Raw genomic sequence first — 11,779 nt, 5'->3', positions numbered from 1 at the left:
GAAGTGTGCAGGGAGGGCCTTGACAGACGCCGGGCGGGGCGAGCAGGAGCCGGGGCGCCACGGGGTCAGGAGCCCGAGGCCGAGTCCGGGCCCTCGACACCCCCTTCCCTTCCCAGGCGCTAGACCCTGCTCGCGCCCCGACGCCCCGTCTCCGGACAGCGCGGGCCGGCCCTGGGGAGCCCGCGGGCGGGCGCCGGACTCGGGGGTCCGGAGCGCGTCCTGCCCAGCGCGGGCCTCGGCGTCCAGGACCCCGCGCCAGGGCGGGTCTCCGGGGAGGGGCTCCCCTGCCTTCCGGGCTCGGGGCCGACGAGCACCCCCCACCCCCACCCCGTTCTGGCCCCGGAAAGCTCGGCCGAGGCTGCTCCTTTGTCCAGACCCAGCGCCCGCCGGGCCCGGGAGCCCGACCCGCCCGCCCTCGGCGCGTCTGGGGCGCGAGCTGCGCAGGTTATCAGCCCCTGCGCCCCTCCGCACCCCAACATGACTTGGCGACTGTGCCGAGAGCCCGCGCGCGCCCGCGCCCTTCCCCGCCCTCCTCGCCCTCCCCAGCCTGGGGGGTCCCGCCGGGCCCTCCCCGCTCTCCTCCCCCTCCTGCGCCTCCCGAGCCGGGGGTCCCGCGCTTGCTCGGGCTCCGGCCCCCCAGTGCGCTCGTGCCCGTCAGCCCGTCCCCGAGGGGCGACCCCGGCCGCCGGTGGGCTCGTGCCGTCAGGGGAGGCCCGCGGGGACCCCGGGGCTCCGGGGAGACGTTCCCCGGCGCAGACGCCCCGCTCCCCGCGCGCCAGCTCCGGAGGCGCCGCCCGGCCCTGGACAGGCCCCGCGGCGGGCGCGGGAAGGCGGGGGCTGCGGGCGCGAGGTCGCGGCGCTGAGACGGTTCCCGGGCTCCCCTGGGGCTCCTTCCCCGGAGACTCCGCGCCCCCTGTTCTGCCCCCTCGGGGCCCGCCGGCGGCGCGACAGGCGTGGGGGCCGCGGGCGTCAGGGGCGCGGGCGGGTCTGTCGGCGTCACCCGTGTTCGCACTGGGGAGCCCCCGACGTTTGCGGGGAATCGGCCGAGCCCGCGAGCGACCGGCGAGGGCTGGACGCGCAGCTGGGGGCGCGCGGGGGCGCCTGTGGGCTGAGGGCGCCGCGGGCCGCTGCGTGACCTGGGGCCGGCGCCTCCGCCTCTCTGGTCCGCGCGCCGGCCCCGCCCCCGCGGGCACGCCCCGTCCCCAGCCCGCCTGGGGATTCTGGGAGTTGTAGTCTCGGCGGCGCGGCGCCTTCTGGGAGTTGTAGTTCCCGGCATGGGTGCCTCCAGGATGCGTCGCTCTCCCGCGCCGCGGCGGGATGGGGGTTTTGGGGCCGCGGCAACGCGGCCCGAACTCGCCGCGCCCGGCGGAGGCCGCCCAAAGCCCCCGGAGCTGGACCGGGACGGGGACGGCGCGGCTGCGCCGAGTGCGCGTCTGTTCCCTCGCGGTGCAGAGGCGGGGCGACCCCCGCGCCGCCCCCTCCGTCCTCCTCCCCCCGACGCCCGCTGCGCCCCCGGGAGAGGGGTGCAGCCCGAGGGCGCGGGGCCCCCAGCACGAGGGGGCCCCCACACCCGGCCCGCGTCCGCAGCGCCCGAGCCCCTGCGCCATCTGACCCTCGCCCGCGTGGCCACCGCGCCCCTGCCCCGGCCTGGGCCCCGCTCGCCTCCCAGCCCGACCCCGGCCTGGCACCCCCTGACCTGAGCGCGACCCCGCTCCGCCAGCTCCCCACGACAATGGGCACCTGAGACAAAGGGCGCCCGCTCGGGTTTCCCTTTTCTGCCCTGCAGGTCCGGAACCGAGACTGCGGCGGAGCCGCCGGGAGCAGGATGCACGGGCTGCGGCCCCGCCGGACTCTGCAGCGGAGAGACTGGCCGCGCCGCGCCTCCCACGGGCTGAGGGCGGAGACGGCGCGGCCGCGGGGTCGGGGAGCCCTGGAGGCACGGGGGCCGGCACCGCACACCAAAGGACCCCCCTTCCAGGAGCCTCTGCCTTCGGGGCGCCCCGCCGCCGCAGTACTGGGCGCAGGTCCGCCGCGGCCTCCCTCGGAGCCATAATCACAGCAGAACCCCAACATTGTCTCACCACTCACGGCCCCGTGGTGGGCAACTTGTGCAATCAAAAAGATAACCAGTCACCCCTCCCCCGGCACCGAACCCCCACGAGGTACTAAGTCCCCCCCAGAGGCACCGAGTCCCCCCAGAGTCCTCCCAGGGGACCCCCAGGCACCATTGTCTGTGGTCCCTGGCTGCCTTTGCCCTATTTCCGGTAAGGGAGGGTTCCTGTGAATATTCGCTCATTTGCTTGAATGCGCCCCCACACGGGTGGGCCCCTGGGGATTCCATTCATTCTTTTACACCCTACACACGGCGTACCCGAGGTGCCCACAGTCTGGGCACAACGTCGACTGACGAATTGCCCTGTGCCTAGGACAACAGGTTTGCACAAAAACCCCACGTTTAAAAGAAAAACAAGATTTTCCAATTACACCGAAAAGTATAAAGCATGGTGCATTCCCTAATCCAACACTCTTGACATTTTAAACAACACCAAGAAAAACAAGAGTTTACTAAGCTCTACAATAGAAAACTGCTTTTGAAATAGATCATGGAAACGTCTATGTTTCCAAATTTATTTTGAAATAAATTATAAGATCTGACCTCGCTTCACTGGTAAATACCTTCGCTTGCGTGTCTAAGCAAAATCATCTCCTAAACAGCTGCAGCATCATCCCAACGGAGTGATCTCTTCATATCCTTGTCCAAGCCATCCTCAGGTTTCTTTGTTCCTACCCCAAAAGTTTGAAAAACATGATTTCTTTGAAAATAAGTTAAGCACAAGTGATCTGCGGGTGTATAACTGGAGGAGGAGAGCCCAGACCCGGGAGGCCTCTCAGCTCAGCTCAGCTCGGTTCTGCGAAGGAACCAGGGACTGTCGGACGTTTTGCTTCTGGTCTGGCATCGCCGACACTGGCCCTGACACACAGCAGGTCCCCAGAAAACATCCGGGGAAATGAGTAAGTGGGGAAAGCCCTGGCCTGGCCCTGGTGCCCAGCAGGTCAGGAATTGTGGGGTCTGAATCTCCCCTGTACTCTGGATGTCGGGCTTCAGCACACAGTGGGCCCTCAGGAAGAATGAGTCCTGGGGTGAAGGGACGCACGGTGAGCATCCACAGCACTAGCCCTGGGGTTTCTCCAAGTCAGAAGGCAAGAGTTCCGTTTCTTTCCTGCGCCCGGCCATTGGCACCCAGTAGGTCCTCCTGAGCCCGCTGGGAGGGCCCGGAGGAGCCGTCCCGCCCCGGGGCCGCCCCGGGACCCTGCGCGCCGCTGCGAAGCCGGGCGTCAGAGGAGGGTCCTGGCATCCCCCGAATAAGCCGAGCCGAGGGGTCTCCGGTGGGAGCGGAAGGTGCAGAGGGCGGCCCTGTTCCCAGAGGCGCGCGCGAAGGGGCTGCGCAGGCGGAGCGACCCCAGGGGAGGGACCGAGGCCACCGCCGGCGGCCATCCGGCAGGAGGCCTGACCTCGGGGCACCTGCGCCCCCAGGCCCCAGACGGGCACCGGACACCCGCTCCCCAATTCCGGCCACGGGGAAGGGACACCCCGCCGCCTCCGCCCCCGCTTCCCAGGGCCGGGCCATTGGGTCGTGTCCCGCGTCCTTGCGGGGCTCGTGCTGGTGCGCGCCGACCCCCCGCCTCGCCTCGGCCGCCGGGTCTCGGCGTCTTCCCGGGAGCGCGGCCTCCCCGCCAGAGCCGCGCGCGAGGCGGAGCCGGCCGGGCGAGGTGGGGGGGCGTGGGCGCCCCCTGGCGGCCGCATAGACGGCGCCTGCCGCCCGCACGCCGAACCGCGAAGGGGGCGGATTTGGCGGCGGCGCCCGGCGCGCGGTTCCAGGAGGCCGGGGCGCGCGGGCGGGACGGGCCGGTCGGGCGGGCTGTGCGCGCGGCGCCCGACGCCGGGGGATTGTGGGCGCAGGCTTACGGGGAGGCGGTCAGCGCGCTCGCATGAAAGGGTGGGCGCTGCGCCCTGCGCGGGTCGACCAGCGCCCCGCAGCCCGCCGGGGCCCCACGCGCGGGACCCCCGCAGCCCGCCTGGGCCGCCCAGCGCGCCCGGTACAAACGCAGCGCGTCCGAGACCCCCGCAGCCCGCGGGACCGGCCCAGCGCGGGGCGCGCATCTGTCGGCCAGGTCCCGAGGGAGGCAGCGGCTGCCTCGCGCCCGGGGGTGCATCTCTGTCAGCCCGACTGCCGCGCCCCGCTCCGGGGGAGGGAGCCCCGGGGGTGCGAGGGACGACCGGGGTCCAGGCCGCTCCAGCCGCTGCCGTGCCCGGAGGTCGGAGGTGCCGCTGCTGTTCGCCCCAAGTCTCCGGCAGGAGCTGCGGGGTCGGGGGCCGCGAATGAACCGGGATCGGTGCCCCCGGGGTCGGGCAGGGGCCCCGAGCCTGGGTGTCTGGAGCCGGCGCCGGGACAGCAGCCGCGGGTGAGGGGGCTGAGAGCGGCCGAGTCGCCAAGCCGGAGCCGCGGGCGGGGCCGGGGAAGCTGAGCCGGGTCGAGACCCCGAGGCAGGGGCGCTCGCGGGGGGCCGAGCGCCGGGGTCGCGGGGGACGGGGGCGAGACCCGCGGGGTGCGAGCTGCGCGCAGAAGCCCGCGGAAAGGCCGGGTGTCGGGGCTGGGGCCGTGGCCTTAAGCCGGGGTCCCAGGGCCGGATCCCGGGGCCGGAGCCGCAGGACGCGGGTCTCCGGCGGGTCGGGCCGGAGCTGCCCTCGGGGAGGGCCGCGGCGGGGAGCCGGGACGGCAGCGCCCCCGGCGCGGGGAGAGCCGAGGCTGGACGGCCCCGCCACGGGGTCCCGGCCCCTCCCCGCGCCCGAGGTCGACCAGAAGCCCCGGGGCGGGGGAAAGGGGTCGCGCGGGGGCCGGGGGCCGGGCCGCCGCACCAGGGGCCCGCGGGGACCTGCGGCTCGGCCCCGCCCCTGGGCGCCGAGGTATTTCTGGCCCAAAATCGGCGCTTTCTGCCACCAGAGTGTCAGGAGCTCCTTTCCTCAGCCGGAGCCTGGGTGTCCCCTCACCCGCGCCTGAGCGTTCGAGTTTCTGCGCGAGCCCGTGCGCCTTTTACGGCGCCTCAAAGCCCCACACCTCGCCGGGCAGCAGCACCAACCCGCGGTGTAAACAAAACCTGTTACCGCGCACGGCTTCGCCACGGGGACTTCCCTCTTTCTAAGAGCGGGGTGAGCGTGTCTCAAGGGGCAGCAAACGCAGTGACTAAAACCAGTCTTCACCGTGGGAAAACGCGGAGTTCTATAAAGAGGGTCTTGGAGCAATTCCGGGTGCTGGTGAGCAGAGCTTTTGCCCGGCAGGACTGTGAGTGTCCCGCAGACGCCACAAGACCTGACAAGAGCAGTTGTGCCTCATGCGTGATGCGTACACTGGACTCACAATGCACCCCCCATCGGGGAATTGGCGAGGGGAGTAGTTTTTGAATGGGGTTGGACGCATTGTTTCAAGACTGTTACGACAGGTGTCACTCCCCCACCTACACGGTGAGCTCTGCCCTGCACTGGCCCTTCCTGTGAGGGGGTGCCCTGTGCCCACAAAGTGGGTGCAGGTGGCTGTGTAGAGAAAGCTCTCCAAGTCTCAGGCTGCTATTGGTTCAGGCCTTGCACCACCAAATGCTGGTGACTGCTGCCCATGCTGTGAATTTGGCACATTGTGGCTGGGAGGAGGATGCAGGTGTCCTGCTGGGTGCATGTTTTCCGTGGAGATGCTGCTGCTGAGTGTCCCAATGGGTCAGGACTTGCTCAGTCTCTGTGTTCCGGTTTATAAGGTTCTGACCCCCCCATGTGCCTTGCTCTTCTTATACTGTGAAAATGAGCCATGGTAATAGGTGGGGCCCCCTGCTATGCTGCTGGCCTCAGACCAAGTTGGGGTTGACTGAGTGCCCGCAAATATACCAGTGGTGTGTTAGCTCCTTAGGGAGCTTGTCCTCTCTTGGATGGTCAGTCATGCAGTTGCTAGTATCATGAGCTGATCCTACTGTGCATTTATGGCCTCAGAGTTGGGCCCTCAGAGCCTGTAGCCCATCTTGCCTTGGTCTTCTGTGGCCATGCTCTGTGCTGTTCTGACCACCACCAGGCACCTGCCTTCTGGCTTACACTGTGTGAGGGTCTCTGGGCTCCTGCCCAAGGTGACCACCCACCTGGGATGCAGTGACAAGGCCCTTGTATTCTATGGTTGATGCTCACTAAGCAGTCAGGTTGTAGGTGGACCCCAGGTGAGGCTTGGGGTCAGTCTTTGCTCTCAGAGCTGTGGGTGCCTGTGGCTGCTAATTGGTGTAGCCTGGTGGATACTGCCTTGGTTCTTAGTGGGGTATCCTGCTACCTTGGAGCATTCACTTTGGAAAGAGTCAGTGCTTTGACACCGCATGGGCACATGGGTGTTTTGGGGCTAGAGGAGCATTTGTGTGGTGCTGTTGGAGATGCTAGAGAAAGGATGAGCCATGGTGCGACTCTAGTGTGCAAGAGAGACCTGGTAGGTCTGCAGGGGGAGCTTGTGCTGGTGGGGTCTCTTGAGTACCTGTCCCCCTGGGCAGTACCCAGGCTACCATAACCCCATGGGGGGTACATTACAGTAGATCCAGCAAAGGTTTGTAATGGGGTGGCTCATTGGGGCCTGGAGTTGGTGGTCCCTGGATTGCCTGAGTGTCAGAGCCTATGGTTTCTGGGTGTTTGCCAGTAGTATCTATGTACTACTGTTTGCCCACCAGAAGCCTGGTGCCTTTTGGGTCCTGCGTGGCTGGTTCTGGAGTTAGAGCCCTGTTGTTGGGCCCTATATGGGGGGTGCCCCTGGTGGGCAGGTGGAGACCCAGCTCAGTAGCTTTTGCTTGATGGGTCAGTGCCCTCTCATCACTGAGCTGAGTTTGGGTGGGCAGTGGAGGTGCCTGAAGTGCCAAAGACTATTAACCAAGCAGTTGGCTGTTTGCTGAGCCCTGCCTGTGTGCATAGGTCCAATGTTACTGTCAAGTAGTGGGGGTTCTTTGGTAAATAGAAGCTGAAAGCTCTGAGCCTCTAAGATGGCTATTCTTCCCTGATGCAAAGTGCTAAGTGCTGGTTGAGTCCTGTGTACCAAGAGCCCCTGGAGTGGTGTATTCCCTGCTGTGAGTGCTATAGCTTGGACACAAGAGGTTTCAGCTCTCAAGACTGGGGGGGCATGACAGGCAATGTCCACAGGTGCTGGGGCCAGCTTTATGCTCCCAACTGCCTTTAGAGTGTGGCCATCCATGGGGGGTGGCTGTGGGAGCCTTGTTCTACCTGTGGGGCTGGTGTTGCTGCTGCTTGCAGGAGAGGGGCCATGGAGGGCTGTTGCTGTGGGGCTTGCCCCTATCCAGCTTAGTGGCTCTGTCCCCTGTTGCTGTGTACTTCAGGGTTGTTCCACTGTCACTGGACCACTCTGGAAGTTGTGGTTAATGGGGTGCCTTGTGTATGTTGAGAGGGAGTCCTGTCACTGCTTGGCTGAGGGGGGTGGTGGCTCCTGTCTGCAGGCCCCACATCTCACATGGCACCTTACAAGGTACCATTTTTACTCAGGATAACCCCAACCAGTGGTGTGGGCTGGGCTGACTGTGCTATGCCTGTGCTCATCAGTGGGATGAGATTGTGGTGGTGACTCAGGCCATTGCTTATGGGGCAGGGCTCTAAGTTTGCCTGCAGGCTTCCCAAGACCTGGTGGAGTGGGTTGTGCCTATAATGTGCCCCACATGTTGGGGGCCTGGTTCAAGACTAAAATGAGCCATGGGCTCTTGCCTGGAAAATAGGGCAGTGGCTTCCTGTGGCCCTAACCTGCCTTGAGGGTCTGGGCTGCAGCCTTATGCCACCCTGCTTAAGAGGGTGTGCTGTTGAGGGTGGACCCTGTGGCCACATGGTGTTTAGCACAATGCTTATACAGAACTAGCTCTCTCAAGCTGTGGCTTGGCTAGGCCTTATATCAAGCCCTAAGTGGGGCCCCAAATCTGTTATAGGACAGGGAGAGGGTCAGCCCGAACCCTGCAAACCTGCCTGTTCTAAATGGGTTCTGCCATCTGCCACATCAACACAAAACATGAGACTTTAATGGGAAGGAACTTTAATACAATTAGGAAACAACACAGGAAAGGCAAAGAATATAGTTTTTAAATCAAGCACCCAAAGTGACCTGTCCCCTCGTGGGTAAAAGTCCATCCAAATGGGATTGGCCCAGAGCAAGGCCCCAAGGCCTGCCACAAGTCTAAAGCATCTTCCAGTGGGGACCCACAGAAAAGGGTCATAAACAACCAGACAAGTCTGGAAGGAAAAGTGCAAAATCAACATCAAAATAAAAGCTGCATTGTCACCTCGCCTGGATCTCACCCACATCTGTGTCACCCAGTCCATGAGCAAAAGACCAAGTGCAGTTTTAAGGGTGGGGGACTCTCTGCTCCTCTGTGGGGCTGTCCCCAGTGGTGATTGGGGACTGATCCCCATATCCTGATGCCTTAGTGAAAGCAGCAACATGTGGTTTGGAGGGTGTTGCTTTGTGCTTTTATGTTCCACATGTCTTTGGGTGGTCACTTCTGCAGGACTTTGAGGCCAGGGGGACGCTCAGCTGCCAATAAAAGGGAGCTGTGTGCCCTCAATCCAGTCCCACATCCCCACTTGTCCCCTGGTAGGGGCTATGGGGGTAGGAATGCTCCCTCTCCCCCCACTGCACATCTCCTTTGCTGTCTTTTTTCCTTCCCAGGTTGCACAGAATGAACACCTCAGGGCTGGGGTGTGTGTTGCCTTATTCTGGGTTGCAGGGGGCTGGTGGAATGTAAGGTCCCTTCTCCTTACTGGGGGCTGGGGGGAGGTTTGGTGGCTGCTGCTGTGCCATGCTGAGGTCGACCAGTTGGCTGGCCCAGGACCCACCCCCCCCCCTGCAGGGTGGCAGTGGTAGTGGTGGGCCACAGTGGGATGGGGGCACAATGGGGTGTGACAGCAGTATGGGCAGGCCACAAAAGGGTGGGTGGTAACAGGCTGCTGGTGGATGGGGCAGGAGGCAACTGGACACAGATACAGTGACCCTATCAGATTTGTGTCCTTTCCCTTTAGATGCCCCTTCTTGGGGTGACTGCACCCCAGGAGCACAATGTGGGGAAGCCCCCCCATTTCAAGCCTGTATGTGCTCATTTCTCCAGCATTTATCACGAAAAGGCCTTGGAATCCCAGTCAAGAGACATGAAGGGATTCACTTTCACCGTTTATTTGGGGTTTCTTGCGTGAATCCCGTATTCTCAGCAGAGCAACACTTTGTATAGTCACAGCTTCTGAGCTCAGAGAGCAAAAAATAGAAAAATAGACTCATCCTCAGAGGTTTTCCCATAACCTTCACGAGCTTGGGACAAGGGCAGGCCAAAAAAAGGTGTGCACAGTGCAATTAAGCCAAGTTCAGGATTCTACAAACAGAAAATCAGCCTCAAATGTCCGACACACACACACACACACACACACACACGTACATCATGATGCACGCAGGCCGCAGCCAAGGCTTCCAGAAAGCTTGGGAAAGCAGCAGAGAGGCCACATTCCCTTCACAAAGCCAGAAATCAAGAAAATGACTTTTTGACTCTGTCCAGTCATTGTGCTTTACAAACAGGACGGTGTGACATAAAAAACATGGGGCATCCAACTTCACGAAGCTGCCGAAGCTGGTTCTACCACTGGATAATTTGTAGTCAGACAACACAAAGGATTCAACCCCAACATTAACACAAAGAGTAGAAACATTTTCTTAAACCCAAGACCTAATAATGGGAAACACATTGCAAAATCTGGAGGGAAATGCATATAAACCCATCCTGATGTTCTTTATTTGGAAAAAGGAAGAGTAAACTGCTCCCTTACAAATGACCCAAAAAGGGAAGGGTAACATAAATTAAGGCAAACATGGGAACGGCTGAGTGGCAGGATTTTCTAGCAACAAAATCCGTCATCAGGATGAATAAAAAACTACAACAGATGCACTGGAGCCAAGAGTGGGCCCTCCCTCGCTACAGGATGTGATCCCTCAGCGGCAGCCTCTTTCCAAATGTCAAGGAACCGACTCTACAAGCAGATGAAAGGGTGAGTGAGTCCTCAGCCACGACCCCGAACTCGACAGACACGAGAATCCTCTGGAAACAAGACGGCGGTTCAGTATGTGGAGAAGTATCCTACGCCCCAAGGACACAGGTCAGGAAGCTACTAGCACTGGCCACCCCCCCCCAGAGGGATGGAAAACGTTTGCATAGATGACTTCGTTCAGGGACACGGGTGCAAAGCCTCACCAAAACGTTAAATGCAACAAATGTCCCAACAGGTGCTGGGAGGGCACTTGGTCAGCCTCAGTGGCCTGTCCTTCAGCTGGCCCGGTCACCTCCTCACTGACCCGCAGAACCCTCAGCGGCGGTGGTGCTGTGGTCAGAGGAAAAGCACCAGGGGCCTCCCGGTCACCACCAAGAGCAGGGAGAGCACACACACCACCAGGACGATGGCCATCTGCTGGGGCACTCCACTTCTGTCCCTGAGACAGAAGAGTGGGTGACAACGGCTGGGGGGGGCCGCTTGCAGGACGAGGATTAGGCACAGGGATGGCTCGGCCAGGCACGTGCCAAGCTGCTGCGATATCAGGAGGACGAAGCCGGGTGACAGATACACAAGCCGTGTCCAGGGTGCCCGGCGGAAGGTGCTGCCACACGGTCCTGCCACACCCACGCTGCCTGGGGGGCCGAGGGTCACCCCATCGCACAGCGCCCTGGCAGAGGGAAGGGAAGACTGTCCCTAAGAGGCGGCTCCGCGTGTTCCCCACTAGCAAGGCTCGCCAGGCTAGAGGCCGTTCTGACCCCAAGTTTCTCCACCGAACCCTCTCCTGAGCTGCGTCTGGCTCCCGCCTCTCCCCGGGGAGTGCACGGGCTTCTTGCCCTTCACGGAGCCCAAGTAGCCCCAAATCCCTCCGCCTCAACCCAAAAGCTCCCTCCAACATCCCCTCATCTCTGCTTCGGGCCCTTCCAGGCCACGCCCCACCTGCCGCCTCCCCCCACCCCGAGGCTGCCCAGCTCCCCTACTCTCAACCCCGTGTCCTGCTCTCCGCAGGAAGCCTCTCCCCAGTAACCCGGCGCAGGAAACGCGCTTGAGCTCCTGTGACCCGATGGCCTGTCCCGGCGACTCAGCCGGGAGCCGGGCAGGGTGGGGCTCGGCTCGGGGCCACCCCCGCAAGCAGGCAGCGCGGGGGGGGGGGGGGGTAGGGAGAGGCGCAGAGGGTGGTGGAGCCCCGGGGGAGGGGGCGGGGGGGGGGCCGGGTGGGCCTGGGCCCAGGGACGGGGACACAGGGCGGCCACGAAAGGGCGCGGCGCAGAGCGCGGGGAGTCCCTGCGGGCCTCTGTCCCTGACCTGCGGGGTGACGCCGGCTCCGACATTCTCTTCCCGCTGCCTGAACCCACGAAGAACCCACCCGCCTGGGACGACCGCAGATGCCCCCACTTTTTGGAAGGAGGCCGCCCGCGGGGGGTGGCTGCGCCTCGGGAGGGGCCGGGGGACGGAGCGGGGGACCCAACCTCACAGCAGGCACTGGCCCTGCCGCGCCCTCCCGTGCGGGGTGGGGTGCGCTGGGGCCGCTCGCCCCCTGACACTCTCCCTCCACCTCACACGAGCCACCTCGGCTCCCCTCTGACCCCGAGCCCCCCGCGCGCACAGGAGGCCACGAGGGGCCGTGGACGCAGCAGACAGGACACCCCTCGCCGCCCGGACCCCCCGCGGCCCTCCTGCAGCAAA

The 11,779-nt window shown here is 63.7% G+C and overlaps 1 protein-coding gene across 13 annotated transcripts in view; it reads right to left on the bottom strand.

The window, feature by feature from the left end:
• LOC119250095 (uncharacterized) overlaps window positions 1-11,779 on the bottom strand; it is a 40,890-nt gene that overhangs the window by 7,482 nt on the left and 21,629 nt on the right. For 7 of the 13 annotated variants that reach the window (XR_008552614.1, XR_008552613.1, XR_008552615.1 and 4 more), the window contains one exon: window positions 5,272-10,763. The exons of 3 other annotated variants lie outside the window; for them this stretch is intronic. Coding sequence is in view for 3 of the 10 variants with exons in the window: in XM_037517797.2 (XP_037373694.2) it covers window positions 10,293-10,763 (471 nt within the window). In the remaining 7 variants the exon portion in view is untranslated. Of the gene's footprint in view, window positions 1-5,271; window positions 10,764-11,779 lie in introns of those variants that run through there. 3 more of the 13 variants (XM_037517794.2, XR_008552612.1, XR_008552616.1) reach the window with 3 other exon arrangements.

This window comes from Talpa occidentalis, unplaced genomic scaffold (assembly GCF_014898055.3).
Source record: "Talpa occidentalis isolate TD23 unplaced genomic scaffold, MPIMG_talOcc4v2.1 talOcc4.17, whole genome shotgun sequence".
Lineage (NCBI taxonomy): Eukaryota > Metazoa > Chordata > Mammalia > Eulipotyphla > Talpidae > Talpa > Talpa occidentalis.
Note: the sequence above shows the minus strand (reverse complement) of the source record. Positions and strands in the feature narration are given on the sequence as shown.